This window comes from Anopheles coustani, chromosome X (assembly GCF_943734705.1).
Source record: "Anopheles coustani chromosome X, idAnoCousDA_361_x.2, whole genome shotgun sequence".
NCBI classification, from domain to species: Eukaryota; Metazoa; Arthropoda; class Insecta; order Diptera; family Culicidae; genus Anopheles; species Anopheles coustani.
The window spans coordinates 6,752,430-6,774,419 of NC_071290.1; the positions used below are offsets into that span (position 1 = coordinate 6,752,430).

General features: G+C 41.4%; 3 protein-coding genes across 4 annotated transcripts; 1 reads left to right on the forward strand and 2 right to left on the reverse strand.

Moving 5' to 3' along the window:
• Window positions 1–5,615: 5,615 nt before the first annotated feature.
• Window positions 5,616–12,841, reverse strand: LOC131268615 (protein stoned-B). Its single transcript, XM_058270842.1, has 6 exons — window positions 10,634–12,841; window positions 10,313–10,541; window positions 9,467–10,225; window positions 8,965–9,385; window positions 8,485–8,877; window positions 5,616–8,306 (listed from the first exon to the last, which is right to left on the reverse strand). The coding sequence occupies exons 1-6, from the start codon at window positions 12,839–12,841 to the stop codon at window positions 8,165–8,167; spliced, it is 4,152 nt and encodes a 1,383-aa protein (XP_058126825.1). The 3' UTR covers window positions 5,616–8,164.
• A 91-nt stretch (window positions 12,842–12,932) lies between these two features.
• On the reverse strand, window positions 12,933–16,932 carry LOC131269260 (protein stoned-A). The gene is made up of 3 exons (XM_058271609.1): window positions 16,839–16,932; window positions 14,406–15,544; window positions 12,933–14,305 (listed from the first exon to the last, which is right to left on the reverse strand). Exons 2-3 carry the CDS (start codon window positions 15,514–15,516, stop codon window positions 12,933–12,935), a joined length of 2,484 nt encoding a protein of 827 aa, XP_058127592.1. The 5' UTR covers window positions 15,517–15,544; window positions 16,839–16,932.
• A 1,854-nt stretch (window positions 16,933–18,786) lies between these two features.
• LOC131269125 (surfeit locus protein 4 homolog) lies at window positions 18,787–21,615 on the forward strand. 2 transcript variants are annotated; one of them, XM_058271450.1, is made up of 3 exons: window positions 18,787–19,022; window positions 19,093–19,302; window positions 20,166–21,615. In XM_058271450.1, exons 2-3 carry the CDS (start codon window positions 19,252–19,254, stop codon window positions 20,925–20,927), a joined length of 813 nt encoding a protein of 270 aa, XP_058127433.1. In that variant the 5' UTR covers window positions 18,787–19,022; window positions 19,093–19,251; the 3' UTR covers window positions 20,928–21,615. The 2 variants fall into 2 exon arrangements, with proteins under 2 accessions (XP_058127433.1, XP_058127432.1); XM_058271449.1 differs by having other exon boundaries at window positions 18,787–18,972.
• Window positions 21,616–21,990: the final 375 nt, after the last annotated feature.

Sequence of the window (21,990 nt, forward strand, 5' to 3'; positions counted from 1 at the left end):
AACGTGTTCCAATGAAGCCGTGCAAGGGCTCAGTACACTTTATTAACGTTAAATTAGTTGCTGACTGTTGCACTTCTATCCACTAATGTTACAATAGTGTTTCACTTCACTGTCGCTTTCAGAGTTCTCGTTCATAAATCAAATAACTTAAATCAAAAATAATGTTGATGTATACACAGTACAACAAATACGCAACATGGGACACAAAAACAGAGTATCGGTGCGCTGTAGTTGATTAGCTGCAGTGTTTTTTGATGAGCCAAAAGTGTCGTTACGAAAAAGGATGATTTTAACTTGAAAATGGGTTGTCATACGTTCGTTTTCCAATCGATTGTTTTTTGTACTTTAGGACCATGCTCGAATGCTTTCATGTTTTAAGATTTCTTCTGATCTCAAAACGATCGTTGTAACACTCCTGTTGCCTATCTTTTGCTATGTTTAAACTAAATGTCAAATATGTTAAAAATCCTTTAAGGCCCACATTAAAGCTTGCTATTGCTAATGCAAGAGGGGTAATTTACCCAGCATCCCACAAGATAATATAACAATATGATCAAGCAAAATTCGATATCCACAATGTCACCGTCTAATCATTTCAATCTCTTTGTTATATTTTCGATAATCCAATGTAGCAACAATCAATTGAAATTTATTTACGATAATGAAACATGCAGAATTTATAAACGAAAAAAAAAAATCGATACTGTTTTCTACTCCTACTACTACTGGCATATTTTTTTTGCATATTCGTAAAGGGGTAAGGTATGAGAAGTACCCTGTGATGTTTTTGAGTCGTGACTTTGGGGGCAGAATTTAACATAATTTACAGTTAAAATACTACCCGATTTTAATGCATTGGCTTTGATGAGTTATACCAAATCCATATAAAACCAATTTTCACAATCTTCTTTTTTCTCACGTCGGAACCCCTTTTTTAGTCTGATGTAAACTAGGTTACCTATTTTATAGATACACTAACCGTTGCTACTAGCCATTAACAGTTAAAGAAAAACTGTCTACTAAAGCACCATTAAAAGTGTCGGTTTAGTTGGGAAAGATATGTATATATTTTAACACAAAAATAAATCACAGTATTTTCACATAAACATAATACCAAAGAGACTAATACCCTGGCGTTTTTCACTCGAGTAGGTCCTGGGAAATGCCTGCCATTCCGAAGACGCTTGTCTAAACCAACTACATATGCACTGTCCAACTATTTTTACACATATTTACATAGCTGCTGCAATGATGAAGGTCGCCTTGGTGGAAGATGGACATTTTCTTTAACTTTTGATGGGAGTTCACGAGGAGAGGTTGAGGTTGGAGTTGGTATCGGCGTGACAAATATCGACTGACTTTTGCATGTACCTTATCGAGAGCACGAGTTTCTTTCCGCAATCACACACAATCAATCTACCAATGCACGGTAAAACTTGACCTTATAAAATAAGTAAGGGATGTGGAGGTACTTATTCTTTTCAGCACGGACAGTAAAAATCTAACGCACTGTTCTGCATACTTTTATCACTTTTTCCACCTATTTGGATGGCGAATGAACAAAAACAAGGAGCGATGAAAAAGAAGGATAAGAAATGTTCAATAGGATGGAGTTCTTTTATGCGTGCGGTTGTACTAGAGAGATGCATTGTTTTAAGGATTCATTGGGAACAGGACACTGTGACATAATCGAAATGGAAAGGAAGAGAGCGGAAGTTTTCAACAATAATTGACAATTATGGAAATGAACACCAGCAATGGGAAACGAAAATGGCAAACATGCAGAACCACTGATGCTAAACACAACGTTGGAGCTGACGAATAGTACCTTATTTTAGAAAAACAACGACCAGATATCGTGATCACAGGACCACTCTGTCAGTTTCTACGGTTCAGGAGCTCGAGTTCTTTACAAGAAAGCAGATGGAAAATCCACAACCCCTCAGTGTAAAACTTCGGAAAAGCCATACAAACGCACACATCGCAACGCGCTGGTTTATTTCCGTTCTCGCACCATGCATGGCCGTGCTGTCTATATAGGATAATTTCGTATGCGTGTGGTCGTGGAATATCCTCGCCTAGATATATTTAAGGGAGGTTGGTTCATACCCTTGTTTAAGGTTGCTGGAACGGACTATTGCTCCTTTCAGAAGGTTGGGCAGTTTGTATTTATCTTTATCTTGATTTTGACGACTTTTATCAATTTTTTCTAAAATTGAAGTTTACCGCTTTTCGAATAGTCGGTACGTGTCCTTGAACATAGGAATTAAATTTATTAATGAATGCTAATTTGTTTTGGACAATACTTTCTCAATAACATATAATTTTTGCATCCAAAACTGTGCCTCGCTGTTAAAATGTATGTCAACTCTGTCATGAATAGTATGTACCATTTATTATCGTTGTTGAATTAACGCTACCTAACGTCGCAGTTATGATGTAATCCATTCAATATGGCTGCCAGGACGAGGCTATGTTTCGCCACCTATAATATTCATCTTGATCTGTACCAAGTATTGCTTCGTTCTAGCAACCTTCGTTCGGCTGACATATTGCAGTTGTCGTTCGGCTCGTAAATTTACTTTGTATGCGTCCAAGAAACCACTTCCCCGTGGCCGAAATGCGATGTCAGCAAAGTTGCATTGCTTCACATTGTTTCCTTCACCATACCCGATGCGATACGGAATATGCTCGCCTTGTGCAAACTTACAGCTCGCTTCTTTCCGTGAAAGAAAAAAACATATTGCATACGAGACCTTTTTCAAATTGTTCCATTCGCTAACCACTAGATCGTCAATAATTTTTTAGGTTGAAGCGATGCCACTGAGCACAGTTTACCGTGGAGGGTTAAAAATAGCATATGCACATACGTTTACAGATTTTCTTTATCCTGCCGAACGTAGCCGGGTGCGTATAGATGGCGCGAAAAGCATGCTCTCAGAACGCTATGTTCATGCCAATCGGATGCGGTATCGATTAGCCAATCACAAACCACAACTTTTGGGGACGGTTCAGCTGCGGGGAGCCAGGGTTGTGACGCAGGGACAGTGGCAGAGCTCTTCTCCATCAACGGAATCACCCAGCCGAGCACACGTGCTTCTAGGATACCTTCAGTTCCCCGATTTCTTTCCACGTTTTTGTTCAACCCTAGCCAAGGATCTAATTTTTGTATGAAGTAGATCAGGGATGTCAAACATACGGCCCGCAAGAACATCGGATCCGGCCCGCGATCCCTTTGAAGCAATACATCGAAAGTTTGGATCTTTGAGTACAGTTGGTCCCCGCAGTACGCGAATGTTTGGGACCGGACGCAATCGCGTATATCGAATTTTCGCGTATTGCGGATTTCCACTGCCTTTTCGTTTATACCTCATATTGAAGAGTTGACACTGAGAGGGAACCGCTTATTTAACATATCTTTTATCGAAATCACTAAAAAGTGTTCCATTTCTTACATTGCATAATTATGTCTTTGTTAAAAAGTGCATATTAAAAACTTCATTCTACCAAAACAAAGTAAAATTGACTAGTCAGAACTCAAGCAACGCTATGAGCTGTCAGTTGTAAAAAATCGCGTATTGCGAATTCGCGTATATCGAGTATCGCGTACTGCGGGGACCAACTGTATTAGCTTTTGTTTGAATAGCAAAATGTGTTTTGTTGAATTCAATGAATTGCAAGAGAACTGAACGAACGTCAATTTCAACAATTTCTATAAGAAAGTGATACACAACTTTGATCCACATCACGAGGATATATAGCGGTTGACAAGAGCAAAGATTTCACATAGATTTTCGAGAGAAGCGAATAAATAGTGTTCATACAAAACAAACGTCATGAACTACAAGAGCATTCTAAATAAAATAACAGATGTGGAGCAATAAGTTAGCTGTAGTAATAACGCTCATTTACTTTTTTTTTAATCTTTACCAAAATGCACAGTAGTGTTAAGGAAAATTTATCTTTTGCTGAAAATTGTAAATTTTATAAGAAGTAATATAATATTTAAAAAAATTTAAGGTGTTTAACACGATTGACTGTTTGGATGAAACCACACTGATAAGAACATATTTTCATCAATCCAATCAATTTTAGTTTTTGGCCCGCGAACCTATTTTAGGGCGAAATGTGGAGTTTGACACCACTGAAGTAGATGGTCTTTGAAGAAGGATTCTTCCTATGTGTCGCATAAACATTGACTGATTCTGTTCGCTGGGAATGTTGCATGCAATATGATGGTTATTTTATTGCTAGGCAATCATGAATAATGGGTATTGTGCCAACGAATGAGGAAGTACGAATTCATACTTTCAAAAGCAATATTTAACGGCAATATTTCAAACAGTTGATGGATGGATTTCGATTATTTTGCATCTTCAATTGTTTTTTGTATAGACCAAATAATCCGATAAGCTAATGAGTGTGCGTTTTAATGCAATTTAAAAATAGTGTGTTGTTCATTCTATTTTTTTTTAGCAAATTTTAAGTACTATTGCTAGACGTTTGCGTGCATTCCCGAATGCAACTGCAAGCGTGCCGATTTGGATTGTCTTTTTTTTTGTTTTTTATTTCCTCGCGAAAGCTGAAAGAATCGTAGGTGATCGCTTAAAATTGGTTTTGCTTCGTAAGATAAAAGAAGGGTACGTTGAGTGGATGCGACACTTATTTAGAAACACCAAAACATTCGTACTCGTCCCCTCGGCAGTGCACTTTCACTCTCGCTGTAGGCCGAACGCTAAACTTAGTCGAAGTTGTGCGACATATTTTTGCTGCATTTTCTGGTTGAGTGTCGTCGTGGATAATTTTTACATCGTAGTTTGGCATTTCAGTCAACGTTTTGGAGTGATATAATTGTTGGAAAAGGTTCGACGCACCTTGTACACTAACTGTTTGTAGCTATCAACCACAATCAATCTTTTTACTGCTGTCTTCACTTCAGGAAATGCCGTGTAAAACGTGCGGTAAAGGTAAGGTGGTCTGCGAGACGACATCATGTAAGCGAGATAGTTAAATCAATTGAATATTCCACAATACTAGATTGCAAGTGCTTACGCATGATGAGTAAACGGAGCTGTGGTACGCGCTCGTGTGACTCCGACTGCACCTGCCCTTGCAATACTGCATCGAAAAACCGACCCTCGGTAACAGGTGACCCGTCGTTGCAGTGCGAAAACGAACAGACTAAGTGTACCCAATCAAACAGCACGCAAATGGTCGTAGCCAATGCAAATGCCGAAACAACTAGCGCCGGATGCGGATGTGCCGACTCATGATTGTGGCAAGAAAACATGTATTTATCAGATAGCACGGCTAAGACGCCCGGTGTAGTTATGAGCAAGTGAAAAGCATGGGAGAAATACTTCAATAAACCTGTAAACTGCTCAATCAAAAATAAATACAATATCTTTTTAATTATGCCTTCCTTTCAGGGAACAGCTCAAACAACACCTGATCACAACAAGCAACGCCTGTTTTACCTGCACTAAATTTTGCAGAACGATAACATATGATTTATATACTGAATGCACTTTCAACTTTCATACTTTATGATCTACAACAAACACTTTATAATCGAGTCAACGAAATCAATTAATCTATGCACTGTGTGGTAGGTGTTATGCACTTGTTATCATTTATTTGCTTCAAGTAAGTTTCCATGTATGTATATTTAAATATATACATGCTAATATACATTTATTCATGCATATAAATAAATAAATATATATTATTTGTATATATGTATTTATACACAAATTTATACAGGGTTTCTCCACATTGTTTAAATATTTTATAATTACATAGATTATTCCATCTATATTAAGCATTGCAATATATTATAATCAAGTGAAACGTATGTCTCAATCATTATAATCAACCGTACTAGATCTCATCCGTCGATGAGATGATGATTGCAATACTCTACGATTATTTGAATTGCCTATTTGTTCTGTATTAAATATCAATGCAAACGATGTCCGTTAGTTCGTGAGAATTACATTCATTAAATATTTATATAATATACATGATGCATATTTTAATACGTTCAATCTACATGATATTGTTATCGCAATGAAGCGTACTTTGGTTAAAAAAAAAGAGATAAAGTTCCGGCCACAGCTTTACGCAAACTGATGCGAAAACAGAACGTGTGCAGTAACCGGTGACGGCAATCTCGCTATCTCTTGTATGGAATAAAACGCCAACGTTTGCGTAAAGCTGTTCCTATATTGGACAACATGTACCTTTCATAGCTATATATTGTTATTAAGAGTAATGTTGATTAACGAAAAACAGGAGCTGATTGAAACGAAATCGTTATTTTCGCAAAGGATTCTTATACACCCCATTTAAAGCCTAATCCTGCGCATTGTTTTTTTTTCAATTAAACTCCATCTCATTGCATTTATATTATTATTCAGTTACAAGATAGTTGAGCTAATAATACAAACAATCACGAAAGGATTTCCTTCAAATTCATTGTACTTTTTCTGCTTTGAATTCAAATACCTTATTTTTTTTTAAAATGCGCAGCCTTAAAAACCATGTTTTTATGTTTTTCTCTTGTATTCTTGCTATTCAAACAATGTTTTTCAGTAATCAAAGATATGCCTGTACTGTTCCTAATAAATCGGCAATTTAATTAATTTAAATAAGGTACACGCAAAGAACTACTCATGTAAGTAATATATGTATTCGTTGGAATGATTCTAGAATGATGACCTTAATAATCTCATAGAATTGATTGTGTTTAACTGCGTCTTTAAAGTCAAACTATTCAAAACGGTTACTAATACACCACTATAGCAGCCTGCATGGTATTAATTTGTTTTTTTTTTTTTGTATGAGAAAACATATTTAACAAACAAGAAGTTATACGGAAGAGTTCAAACCGACTGCCCCCAGTGTAAAAAACTTATTTCGGAACCTTAAAACAAAAGTTTGTATTTGGACGCAACATTCCTTTTTCTTTGCTGCAACTTCGAAGCTCCCATAGCGTTTTGAAAAGACATGTTGTTTTAAACGGCATATTTTGATTGGATCTGGTTGTTTGATTATTCTAGATTAACCGATCTTTTGATCCAGGCTTATCCTCAAAGCTACTGGAAACTGTTTGTCACTCAAACGGAACGAGGCTAGCATCTTGATCGAAGGCAGCATCTTTGATAATTCATGCGTATATATTTATATATTTCATGTCCAATCCAACATATTGTAACAACAGCTATATTTGTTTCTATTTAAATTGTATTTATATGTACTATGACTTACGGATGTCATCCATTGATGGTGCTGCGAGCTTTTGACTTTAAATATCTACGCCAGTCAGATTTCCAAAAGCATTTTGTGCAGGCTAAACAATGCGTAAAGTAGAATTTTATCAGTAATTTTGAGCAAATAAAAGATTATGAGTTTTGCATTATCGCGAGTAGGTAAAAATATCACGGATTGGTTAGTTTTCAACATAAACTTCACTAGGAACATGTATGTCCATGCCTAGTGCTGGAATGGATCGCTTTACTAATATTCTATCGAGCTGCGAGGTAAGCAGCAGGATGTCTTTATAAAATAACCTACGCCTAAGAACAAATCAAGGAACAAACACAATGGACCTGAAATCACATCACGAATGAGATGTGTGGGGGAATGGGATGTCATGCTTGAAGAAGCAACCGCCTCAGCGCTTCTTTAATTACTGACCTACATATTTAGAATCAAAAGTTTCCAATCAACGTAGTGGGATGACCATTGTTAGTGCACGGCATGCGTTAGTAATTATATATTGCCTTGCTTGAGATGCTCACTAGGAAATTTTAGTTATGATATCGTCATTGAGACTAATAGCTTTTTCGTACATTTATCGTTAGGTGGATAGCAGATTTCAGTTTTGCGTTTAATCACCATCGGTTTGGGAGGACTCTAAGCAACCACCGTCTGGTGTGTTTCGCTAAGAACCTGTTGCTTTTCGCGATTATACTGTTTTTGAATACTATAATTTTTAGTGTTTGCGACACTCCGACGTTGGTTTGCTCGTTGACCCACTGCAGTGTACCTCGGGTAGTCCGCCAGCAGCTTTCGGAATGCGTCACTGTGCCTAGACGACTTAACTAAAAACCAAACTCGAGCGAATTTCGTAAATGAAAAGATTTTTCCCAAGTCAATCCATTCAGTTGGAATCGGAGTCCGAATCGCTCGGTGCTATAGGTGTCGTTGCCATTGGTTGCTCCTCTTGGATCGGTTGCTTTGATACAGTCGTTGCAGCCAGGTACGGATTTAACGTTTCGCCGGTAGTATGCTCGATACCAACGCTTTATTTGAATGTAAAAGATTCGTCGTTAGGATTGTTAAAATTTTATACTTCCAGCTTGCTTATAGTGTTTAGCAATTATTAAGCACACCTTAGGGTTTCCATTGGTACATAAGGGTGTGCTTTATAATTGACAAATACTGTATAAAGTGTTTCATAAACAATCGTTGGACACTCACCGATATTCGTGCCGGGCAAGATAACGAACATATTTCTCCGGTGGCTCATCACTTTCGGAGTTCTGCACACTCACTGAACGTACCGTAGTGTGAGAGGCCTGTGTCGCGGGCATGGTAAACTCCACGTAAGCATACGGTGCCAGCTGTTCGGGAATTTGGTCAAAGCTGGTCAGGGCCATCCGGCAGACGAGTTGATGCGTCGTGTAAGCACCCTGCCCTTCTTTAGGAAGTCGCGGACAGCGCCAGACGATGGCTCGGTGGTGGTGCTCGTACTTTGCCTGTCCGGATGTAACCTCAATCAGCGACTCCTGCAGTGTGTCAACCGCTCCCAGGATTCTCTCTATGCCCTTTATCTTGCCGGTGCGCCTGTGTGCTGACTTGACCGAGCCATATCTGTGGGATAGAAAACAAATTAAGAGTATTAAAGAAATAGAACACGTAGGTCCATAAGATCGGGAAGTTGACGCAACCCAAGCTAACCTGAAATGTTTCTCTACACGAAACAGATAAATCCAGCATTCGGGTATCGGAAACCGTATGGAGACATCTTCGCATGGAATTTGACCAAGCTTGCGCGAGGCGAAGCCTGGTACCAGCACGTCGGCCCGAAGCTCAACCTTGTTTCCCGTAACGCACCACACGGCCTTCAGCTGCAACGGAAGTTCCCGATTTTTTGGCGGTCTTATGCGAAAACGCATCAGCTCGATGTAGCACGCATCCGGCGGTTTGAACTTGATGGTTCGGCTGCGCTCATACTCATCCTGCTGTACGCAGCTGTGAAACTCTACACCTTCGAGACGAATCCACTCCTCCGTCACCACCGGAATGATGTCATGTCTTCCAACGACTTCCTTTCCCTGGCGCCACAAGTCGTTCACGCCGAGCTCTATATCGGGCATGCCTTTTTAAGGTTGTAAGAGGCGAGTGTAAGAGATTTGAGCAAATTAGTTTGTGAATAATGTTCGTAGCCGAATGCAAATACCTGTTAAGAAGGCCAGGAAGAAGAGCCGTACTCGAGCTATCTGTTTCAGTACGTGGCCCTCAGCATCCTGTTCGACGTATAGTTCATCCACTGCTGTCACCTGCACCTCCTCAGTCTTGTACGTCAGCGCACGGTCACGGTGCACACTCATCTTGAACAAGGCTTCCTCGATGCATACAGAAAACTGCTTCATATCTTCGTAGTTCATCGAGCCGAGCTTGAACAGCTGGGACACTTGTGGTGCGTGCTCTACCGGCAACCCAAGCTTTTTCAAGTCACTGCCAAGCTCCTTCACCCCCTGATAGTCGCCTTGAATCGCGTAAGCAGCGAATTGGCTAAGCTTGTTGGTCAGACGCTCCGCTTTTGTAACCTGGCCAGGCCGCACACCCGGGCGTTCCTTGTAGAAGATGTACTGCAACTTCACCGTGAATATCTTACCAAAGTTGTCATACTGCTGCGCACCGATTTCCGACACCGAGTAGCAGCCTTGCAACGGCAGCTCCTGAAAAGACTCCTTGTCGGTGGCGGCGTTCAACAGCTGCAACACCGGGCTGTCCCCTTGATAAACTAAACGTATGAAGACCTTTTTCCAGAACCGCTGACCGGTAATTTTTTTCTTGTTAGGCTGGCGTAGCTGCATCTCCCAGCCATCTCCGTGGTATATCACGCGCGGATAATCTTCCAGCGGTTGCGAGACGTCCTCGTCGAACAGCGGCGTTGGTGGAGTCTCCTGAGAGTCGCTTCGTTCCAGTTGGCTACCTGCCGTATGCAATTAACAAAAAAACAAATGTCGCAAGGAAATCATTAACCAACTCCAAGGTATTCACAAAGCTTCTGTGTACGTACGGTCTGGCATGCTGACAGGGATAGGATCACCGTCATCGCTCTTATCGAACGGATTAACACGCGGCGAGGAATCACCCGAGTACATGGATGCTGTTTGAGGGCTTTTAGGTGGCGGTGCTAGTGCAAGTACGGAGAAGTTGGATTCGTGGCCTTCTTTTGGTCGAATGACAACGCTGAACTCTCTGCCATCTTCTGAATCACGCGAGTGTGATCGTCCGAACGGTGTGCTCTATAAAAATAAGTTTGGGAAATAATATTATCTAATGCCTAACGACTATGACAAGACTATGTGCTTAGGTAAACATAACATTAGTAGCTCACCTCAGGCGCTGGAGGTGCCTTCATGCTAAGGAAAGGATCATCAGCACCGTCGTCGGCACCGAATCCATCTGCTCTCGAGTCATCAAAACCTCCTGCTACATTGGCCGCCGTACCAACACCCCAAGCATCACCACCGAAAGCGTCTTCATTCACTCGTTTGTCATCAAGAGTTTGATCCATTTCCAGCAGAATGTTATTCGATCGATCGTCACTCGCCACCTGGCCCATTCGTCCTGCCTGCTTACCCTCAAACTTAACCGCGAACGAGTCGAAAGCATCGGGTTCGCTTGCCTCTGTAGTATTCATCTCGATTTGAGGATGATTGTTGTTTACCATGTTGGTGGCACCGAACAGTTTATTTGCATATTCTAACCCTTTATCAACCGGTTCAGTAGTGCTTTGGGTGTCATAAACTAAATTTATCTCCTCAGGCTCCGCAAAGGGATTGACCTGCGATATTCCGTTTGCAATCGCCATGGGAGGCTCGATTGCATCAGCGTTCTGGAATGTTGTCGAGAGTTGGTCTTCAAATAGCATGCTCTGGGCAGCCTCTGGTTGATTGTGCTCATGATAGCTGGAGTCGGATGTTTCGATTGGTATATCAACACCTTCTTCGATCATAGTTATGTTGCGCATTTCACTATCAGGTAGGCTACTGTGGTCGTGTGTGGGAATGTTGACGATACTACCGGAGACAGAACTAGGCATGTTACCAGACGTAATGTTGGATCCGGTCGGACTATACTCGGAAGAAACTTCCGACTTCCCTCCCTCGATTGGATCAGAAGCTGATGCCACCTCGAATACGATTTCCGGGGAGGGCTCCATAAAGTTATCGAGCAATGCACCGCCTTTGTTCGATGTCTCACTCAAGGAGTCCATGGTAAGAGCATGTTCTTCTGACGCTAAAGGCTCGGGTGCATCCATTTGAGTTTGCACAATCGAAGCTGGAGGTTGGGCTGTTGGGGCCGCCGAGTCCATTGGCTGATTCACAACAGTTGCCATATTTTTAGCCAGATTGGGCACGAATGCCGATTCAGGCCCAGTACCGCCAGACGGCATCCCCCCTAGGAAATCGTCCAGATCATCACTCAGTAGGTCCGGTTTTTTAGACTGAAGAGAAGTAGCGGCTGTAGTTGGTTGCGCTGGCTGGGCGAACAAGGAGAGGATATCTTCTTTTGTTTTCGGGGCCGGTGGTTTTGGTGGAGTAGCCTTCTTCGTGGTCGTGCCGGACCCGAATAAGTCGAACAAATCTGCCTCCTGCGGCTGGGTAGCAGTTTGTGGTATGACAGGTTCTGCAGCGGGAATGGGTCCAGTACTGTTGCTGATGGGCGAGGATGCCAAAGAACTTCTCGGCGGAACTGGTCGGGGTGGTGGTGGACGCGGCCTTGGTGGTTTCGGCATCTCCGGTTTCGACGATGCGAAGGGTGCATCCATATTAGGTGGAACCGCCGCTGGTTCTACGCTAGCGAAGGGATTATCAGCGGACAGTTCACCAACGTCGCTAGGAGCAACATTGGAGTCCATCAAATCGCCATAATCAAATGGCGTTGGACTGGGGGAATGCAGATCACGCATCGATACAGGGCTGGGAGTGCGCGTGACTGGTATCTTTTGTAACAGATTTGTGCTGGTCTGATCCAACTGATCCGCGAGAGAGTTAATCAGCTGTTGGGTGGCTTGCGATGGTGGAATAGGACGCGGTGGTGGCGGTTTGTGCGGTTTTTCTGTCTTCTTCAGCAAGTCACTATCCCCAAGGGACGTGTCGTCCATCAACGCCGCGGTCGTGTTTGCGCCCAAGTGGAGATGCGTTGGCTTTGGTAAAATAAGGTCGTCCTCCTCGTTGATTGTTGTATGGAAAAAGTTAGTGTTACCATTAGCTGTGGTGGATTCGGCAGGATTCACCGGGACGGCAGCACCTGTCATGGCATGGCCGCTAGCAAACAACTCCGGATAAGAGCCTTCGGCGGTATTATTGCCACTTTCTTCACCAAAAAAGTTCACGGTGGAAACAGCTGCCGGTGCTATCATCATCGGCACGTCCTCACTGCCTGCCGCATCAAAATCTGCAAATGGATTGCCAGCTTGCGGTAGAAACGGATTGTCCTGCTTCTCGGCTGCACCCTCGTCATCGTCGAAAAGAAACGGGTTCGGTGTCGGTTCATTCCCCGACATTGGGTCATCGTTCATCAGGAAGGGATTTGCCATGTTGATCGTTATTTAGTTGCTTGTTAAATGCAGCGCAGGTGTAACTAGTAATAGGACGTTTGCAGTTCTCCTTCGGTGCCTTCTCTTGCACTTACTGGTCTATGAGTTCACTCTCCAGAACCTTGATCTCCGCTTTGCCTGGTCCCAAATAAGAGACAAACGATGTATCAAATGGGTCGATCTCTTCCTGCTCTGTATCAAGGTCCAGAGAGGTGTTGCTTGCCTGGGGCGTGAGTACTTTCACGAAAACGGAACTGGCCTCGTTTGCTCCCTCCGACAGAATATCTGAAACCACACTTTCGTTTTGAGATGACCGTGGAATAAGCTCGTCCTCGAGTAACTTAAGCTCCGCTCGACCTGGCTGCAAGTTTACAGCAATAGACGTATCAAACGGGTCACTACTGTCTTCTACTCCTGCTTTTCCTAAATGTGCAGGGGTCAAAACTTTGTGGAGATCCTCGTTCGCCTCGTTGACACCAAGAAGATCAGATCGTTGGCCTTGTAGTACTGCCGCGTCAGTTAACGCATCCGCTCTCGGATCAAAATCAGGATCAGAAAGACTATGTTTCAGATTCACACTATTAAGCTCCTGATCCAACAGATGCAGCTCGAGTTGTGTCGGCGCAACCGACGGTACGAATGATGTGTCAAAAGGATCGGCTTGGATGGTCTCACGATTGTAATAAGGTGTTAGTGGTTTCCTACTCACGGAATGCTCAGCATCTATGTTTAGCAAGTCAGGGGTTGGTACGGCAAACAATACAGATTTGCTGCGACTTCCTGAGCCCGAAGTGCCTAATCCTTCTTCGTTGATGTGAAGACTGAGAGATGATTTACGCTGTGCAATAGTTTGGAAGTCCTCCTCTGGCCAACGGTTTTCTTCTTGTGGCTGGTTATCGGTGACACTCTTATCTTCACAGTCCGCACGTGGATCAAAATCTGGATCGCTCAACGAGTGGTTGAGCGTCGCCGGTCGATCTGTCAGTAGTTCCTCTTCTAGAAACTTGAGTTCGGTTTTACCCGGTGCGACTAGAAACTTGAAGTCGGAGGTGTCAAAAGGGTCAGGGACAGAATCACTAGCTGAAACTACTTGTCCTCCCACTGAGCTATTGGCAGCTCCTAGGGGCAAGAGCTGTGGCAATTGATCTAGCTCTGGATTATTTCCAGATAGCAAATCTGTTTCCACAGCAGGTTTATGTATGCTTTCGTACCGCTGAGTATCCCCTTCAAGCAAATCTAATTGTTTGTCCTCGTGATGAGCTACCGCTCGTGGATCAAACTCGTCGTCTTCAAACGCAACCTCGTCTTCAGCACGTGGATCAAACTCGTCGTCTTCAACCGCAGTGGCTGGAAGAATTTTCTCTACAAACTTGGTGTCGAATGGGTCGTCTATTTCCGACTCATCGAGCCCTGCTAATGTAAGTTGGTTGAGGGCATTTGCCAGTACATCCGATTGCTTGGTGCCTAGGAAAAGGATAATAGAAATAATCAATAAATAAGTATCACCGATAATGAGTGGTTTCAAACATATCTCATATCTTGTAGGCCATTCTACGACACTAACCATTGTCTGATTCAATCTGTTGTGCAAAACCACAGCTACCAACGTCCAAAGGTTCGCGGTTTTTCAGCTCATCAAATTCGTCAAGATCAAGGACTGTGCTTGAGTCGACAGCAGTTTCCTGCTCTTTAGTTTCTTTGCTTTCTGTCTGTAATTGCCTTTGCAAGCTCAAATGTAACGAAACGCTCAGATCATTAGCGACGTGGTCGGAGCAATCGGTCAATTCATCGAGCAAGCTAACACTGTTCACCTCACCTCCTACAGCAACTTTCTTCGCCGCTGCAGTAGCCTCGTGGGCAAGTGTTTCGTCAGATGCTTCTGGTTGCCCTAGCTGCTGTTCAGCTTCGTCGAAACTGCTCAATAGAAGATTCTGCAGACCACGGCGTTGGCGGTTGCCTTTGACAATTCCAGCGCCAGCGGATTCAACACGCCCTGTTAGAACCTCTACTGCAGAGCCGATGCTAACCAACTTCTTTCCTCGTTTGGAAACCTCTGGGCCTTTGATAACTTTATCGGCATAGGAAGTATCGAACGGGTCCTCTCCTTCAAACGACTCGATAACCGGTGAATCTGGCACGTAAGCGATTGGCAGCTCTCCACTAGCTATTGCATCAATGTAGCCCGTGTCAAAAATGTCATCCTCCTCGACTTCCGAGTTGGACTCCGAGTCGGTGAGCTCTACGACAGCGTCGATAAGCTTTTCCGCAGTAGTACTTTTCTGCTCCGCATTTTCTTCCTCGGGAAGTTGCTCGCGTTTCTCCTGCTCGTGCCTGTCGCGCTCCTCGCGATCCCGCGTCGCCTGCTCTACCTGGGTTGGTACTTTTTGGAAGAATGAGGTGCTCTTGATGCGATCTAAATCCCCCTGGGTTTTTTTCAACACCGAATCGATGCCACTAGTGAGTGCTGCAAACTTCGACCATTCTTCGTCGTTCTCCGACTTCTCACCACCTGGATGGTCCTCTGTATCCGATGGAACCACCGAGCTCCCGGAAGCCGATGGCTGCTGATGCTCGCGGCGGTACTGTTGAAGCTCTTCTTCAGTGAATAGCTCCTGATCTTTTTTTGACTTTTTGCCTTTCTTTTTCTTCTTCAGTCCTTTGGGTAGCTTGAGCATTATCTAAACTACCGAGGCATTGAAGCGTCTGCATCACGCGCAGCAAGGAAAGATAAAGGAACAAGGGACAAATGGTAATGAAAAACGCAAATTAGTTCAGCAACTCAACCTAACGCCTATTCCAAAGCGCACGCGGTTACATAAGATGTGTCGCTTACAGAGTCGCTCCTTAGCCAAAGAATGCAAAAGTTCTGAAACATTCATTTGTTGGTATTGTAAGTACGTTTCTCTTGTTCTTGCGAGTATTCTATGGGGCGTGAGATAATAAAATAGGCTAATTATATTTCTTAGAAGTCTCAGGAATGTCTAAAAATCAATAACCTCAAGAATATGAAAGTGATAGACGGCCTCCATATAGTTGCAGGTGTCAACCAACTTACACCACTACGGGGAGGAATTCACACGATGCAGAAAATCCTTCCACAAATATTACCAATTAAACATTAACCAACTTAGTTATGCACTAGCACTGTCATGTGACACAGCCTCACGATGCGTCCAGCAAGGAGAAGTATCTGTTTGACTCAAAGCGAGAGCAAAGAAAAAGATGCAACACCATATTTGATCTAAAGCGCACGCGTGCATATGAGTTGTTTTGTTCCTGTATGTTACGTTTGTGGAAAGATTATTTTCTCGGCTGATCGAAGGGATACTCACGACCAAGAATGCGAATTGAATGTTACAGAACTGACGTTCTTCTTATTCGATAAAAATTTGTAACACCGTTGATGGACGGAACTGCCAACGCTAGGCTTAAATTTATCAATATATTCATTCAATACTAATATTCATTCAACACAACCTCCTCTCCTGATCTATGATAACCGACTAACTATGAGTAGATTGTTGTACATAAGAGCGAAGAGGGAACTTCCTGGAGTTCAATTTCCTCTAAACGGGCCTAATAGAAATGGATTGGGAATGCAACCTAACTGTAACTGCAGTTGTCCTTTTCATGGTATTGAACTGATCGATTCTAACCGAGCAAATCAATCACTAGGTGATCAAATTCGAGATGCTCATTTATAACACTTTCGTATTTATCGATTATTACATACATCGATCTAGGGTAAAATCGAGTTACCAAATTGCCTTGCTTGCAAAATTACAGCTGATAAACTGAGTGTCAACGAAACAGGGATTGCCTTTGCCTGGTCAGGCCTGATGACGTTCAAACGAAACGTGATTGCCTTTGTTCAGACAAACGGCACTTAGAATAAAATAGGTGGCAGTTTGGAGGAATGTTTTACCATCAACCGTCTAATTTTTCATTCGATTGGTAGGCAGTCAGCTCTTATTTGAGATAATTGAAACTATCTTACATGTTTTCTAAAACCAGTCTGCTTGATCACATAATGCGATGCGATTGAATGATGGTTTTTAATTTTTCATATGTTCTTAAATTATACACTCACAAACACTCACACGCACACCTACACACACATATACATACACACCGAGGTGTTTGCGGGTTATGTTATGTAGTTTGGCTTCCTTTCGGATTTTGGTCCTAATTACTTGAGAAGAATCGGACATTGGATTTCTATGCATACATACGCAAAAGTATGATTTCCCTGCTAAATGGTCGTTTTCGAGATGATTGAAGGTGGATTGACTTTTTGCATCACACGACGGTGCTAAAACTATAGTGAACTTCTAAACTGAGGATCTTGTTAACGTTGAATTACAAGGCGTGTCGTTTCACTTTAAATACCAACAACAGAATATTTCACAACGGCTTGATGTTTAAAAATTGTGAATTTTCCTAGTCTTCTAGGGTTATATATCTTTGGAAATTCACCTAAATTTTCACGAAGCACGCAAACAGGAAGGCTTTTCACCATCAACTGAACGATACACTCGTTTGAAGTACGTTGCAACCTTTTATCAATTGTAGGCGCATGCGCATCAAATCCAGAAAATGAGTGTATAGTAGTGTTCATGCTTTTCCTTTTAGCATTTTAATTAAGGTTACAAAAATTTCCACAGTGCTGATAAGCAAAATTTTTGCAATTATTGACTTGTGATTAAAACAATATTTTTAAACTTTTTGCCGATATCAATCAAATAACAGCCCCCTCTTGTTACAACCCGGACTTTAGTTTGAAGCTCTTGCATGGATTTGCTTCACAATATCTTTATCGATTCATTCTTCATCTTCATTAGAAACTAAAAGCGCGACTGCGCAATGCTTGCCAGCCACCACATGATGATTTTCGTACGCTTTTTCATCTTTCGAGCAACACTTTCATGTCGTCAATGGTAAGAAGCATTTTCACAACTTGAATTCATTTGGTGAACTGATATGTAATGTTATATTTTTAGGGAATGTCTTTCTGAAACCTCTGAACAAGATACTTGTTACCAATTTAAAAGAAATGCAATACAAAATTGGATCACTTTCACTTTCATGATTCGGGCGTGGATATTATCGTCATTCAACACAATTCAGACAAAAGTTGAGAGTAGGACACTACATTTATGAGTTTAAAATCAACAAATCGTGCTATCGTCTGGCCTTAGGTTGATTATTGTTACATGAGGTAGAAAGGTTCAAATCATTTTAACAAAAATAAACTAAGCAAATGAAGTTTAATCAATACTTAACTCAAGGATAAAAGTGGTGATTCAACTCACTTCCTGCGCCGTCGGTTTTTATGAGACCTGTTTTAATTTCTACTAGAAACTAGATAATTATTCTTTTCGATCCGGTTCGTTTAGAATATAAACTCATATTTTGTAATTAACTTAATTTGGATTTTAGTTATAAATGAGTTTTCTTATATATTTATGAAAAAAACATAACTAAGGGTCTATGCAAACAAGTTCAGTTCAACCGATAATTACACGTGATGGGATCCGAGAATTCAAAACATTTTGAATCCGTCGCACGACCAAGGTTACTATAGTGAAGCAATGGTTGAGATGCCTGAAAATCTAGTGTTTCTTCGCTCAAGTATTGCTTCTGAAGCAAAAGTAAATTTATTTCAAGTAGAAACAAGTGGTATCATAAGAAAGTTTGGTTTCTCAAACAGTAATAAGTGTTGCTAGTCCAGTAAACAAGCGTACCGCAAATAATAAATTGCAAATAATGTACCTTGGCATGAATGTACCTTAGATCTAGACATGTTTTCTTGGTAACAACCATTAGGCACACAGCAACAGTCGAAATGACATTTCTCCCCATAGGAACGTCGTACGTCGTGGAGGGGTCAACTGCAGTAACTGCAATAATTACACATCAACACTCTTGCGAGCCACACAGCCGGAATCGGCACTTGATTTGGTGCCGTGTTGGGGGTTCGAACCGAAAGAGAAAGTTACTTACGATCACCGCAGCTTAAATTACTTTCATCCAGAAATCCTGCGTTACGAAATCCCGTCTCACTTTTGTTTTGGATTATGTGACAACCGTGCACAAGTGTTTTTCTAGCTACATTCCAGGGTTCCTTTGTGGTAAGCCTTCGTTGCATTCCAATACGCTCAGTGATAGTGCTTTTATCTGGGTAACAACCGCTTTGATCGTCATATTCAGTAAAAAGTGATACTCATTGATGCATCTGTTTTTTTGTATAGCACCAACTCCTTCTCATCTATAATAATTGGTCTTCAGATCGTTGGACGTGAAGGCGCTTTAAAGATCCAGCTGGATCAATCGAGAACGATCCAAATCTTCGTTACACGGTGTGCAACACTTGCCGTCGAAGGAATCTACCTGACTAGCGCCCATCAACCATGAATATACCAAATCAGTACTTAGAAAAAACAGAAGAAGTAGCCGATCAGGTAATATACCATATAATAGTTTTATGACCACCAATTTTACTTCACACATCGCCTTGGGCCCTTCATAACAAAAGTCCATGAGGGCTATTCCATCAATACTACCTAAAACTAGTTTCAGAAATCATTTCGTATTAAATTTCAAACCTTCATAGAAGTAACTTTAATCGTGATCATCACAGCTAGATACATCCTGCTTGTTCTGATAACATCTCTTTTAGGAAGCATTATTTGTTGTGCTTGCCTACATCTCTATTCATAGCGAATTGCTTTTTTTTTATAGACTGTTCATAAGGTTTTTGTCAACACACGATTTAAAAGTATGTATCTTGCATAACACTAAAATCCATTACAACAAGCTGGCACATTTTTCGAATGTACCTGTCGTATATTCTTTGCATGTCGAGTCTACAATGGAAGAGAATAAAAATAGAGCTTTAAGGCTATGTTGTTACTGCTATTCAGTATCGAACATTGCATATTTCGCCAAGCAAATCTTAAACATCCTGAAGGTGGCACTATTTGCGGTCAAATTCGTCTTATGTTTCTTTTTTTAGCCATCCATTAACACGATGCTCAAACTGTTTCTGCTATAGTTTACATATAAGCATACTAAAAATTAAAACATTTTTCAATGAAAAACTGTGATGTGTTGTTATAGCATAATTTGTGCTGTTTGATGTGTGTAATTCTTAAATTCATATTTTTCATACAAGGTTTCAATTTTGTTAGGAAAATATTGCATGAAATGTTAATCATCTCAAGACCGATCCGCAAAACACACAAAACATTATGTTCATTTAATAATTCAAAGCTATTTGCTATGAAGTTCTATATCTTTTTTCTTCAAATTGCGTCCTTCACAGGTAATTCGAAAAGGTAAACATATTCTACCACATGTCGCTCGATTATGCCTGATTGCCACATTCCTGGAAGATGGCATTCGTATGTGGGTGCAATGGAACGAACAACGCGAGTACATGGACATGAACTGGGGCTGCGGCAAGTTTCTAGCTACGATGTTTGTTCTGGTCAATCTGATCGGTCAGATCGGTGGATGCGTGATGGTACTCGGCCGACTGAAGGTGAGCATCGCTTGCTGGATGCTGTTCAGCATTGTGGTCTTGCAGACCGTTGCATATTCCGTCCTGTGGGATATTCAGTTCCTACTACGCAACCTGGCATTAATAGGAGCGTTGCTGCTCGTACTGGCGGAATCCCGAGGTGAAGCGCGGTCCCTGTTTGCCGGTGTCCCATCGCTCGGCGAGAATAAACCGAAGAACTTCATGCAGCTTGCCGGACGAGTACTTCTTGCATTCATGTTCATCACACTGATTCGGTTTGAATTGAGCTTTCTTCAGATTGTGCAGGACATTGTTGGTTCCATCCTTATGGTGCTCGTCACGGTCGGGTACAAGACCAAACTGTCGGCACTAATCTTAGTCGCGCTTCTAACAGTGCTCAACCTCTATCATAACGCCTGGTGGACCATACCTGCATATAAACCGCTGCGTGACTTCCTTAAGTATGACTTCTTCCAGACGCTTTCCGTCATTGGAGGCCTGTTAATGATCGTTTCCCTTGGTCCTGGCGGTGTATCGATGGATGAACACAAAAAGAAGTGGTGAAAATAGTGCCGTAAACTGTAACATTTACCCCCTACCATTCAAAATCACTGTTACGCCCACGGCGTGCTAAGCAGGTAGAAATCGAAGATACATTTTCGGCGAGCATGAGAGTAATATTAATTCCGGTTGCTGCTAATGAACAAATGTCGTTGGGTTTTCATCTTTGTCTTCGATAATGATCAACTCTTAATTTTGGGACAATAATATACATACCACCACGGCAACTCACTATTCACGTCTATGAGAATGATGAAAACACTTTTTTTTTAAATACAGAGTTGAATGTACTCCTAACACCTCATGGTTTAATTCCCTCAAATGAAATGAAAGGTAGTTGCAGAGGCCCCAATCGAAGGAATAAACAAATCTATTTGAACATTTCACAGCAAAGTACTTTCGAAGGCATACAGGACATAGCGTTTACTTGAAATATTTGTTTCTTTATGGCTTTTTTGTCAACGTTTAGAGATCTATTTCTTTTCATAAGTTAATTTGTATGTTAAAACTACTTTGAAAATACCCGTATTCTGATCATTCGGGAACCGTGTTATGAATGCATCGGAAAATGACGACGGCTTTATAAAAAAGAGTAAAGGGAAAGGAAAATCAATAAAATATAACAGCTGGACTCAAATATTCAAAACTGGGACAAAGTTTTTTTTAAAAAGAAGAATAAAAACCTTCATTTACAGCGAAAATTTTTTAATTCTATTTGGCTATTCATTTACTGAGTACGGGTACTGTTGATAAGTTAAGCATTGAATCGAAATCTGTGTAGTTTTGGGTCTATTAAAATTGCATCGTCCACATCGACCAGATTTACCAGATCATTGGTGCATACCAAGCCGAATCGCCAAAAGGAAAATGCAATTAAATTCCAAGCAAACGTTTGTTTCGTTTTTGTACGACTGTATGAATTGCTGTTTCCAAAACCACAAAAGTGAAATATTATATTTCATAGAAAATTGCTCACGCTTGCATTAAATATATATATATATATATATATATATAAATTATCAAATTTTCTCAACTGAAAACCTAACTAAGATCTGTTACTTATCAT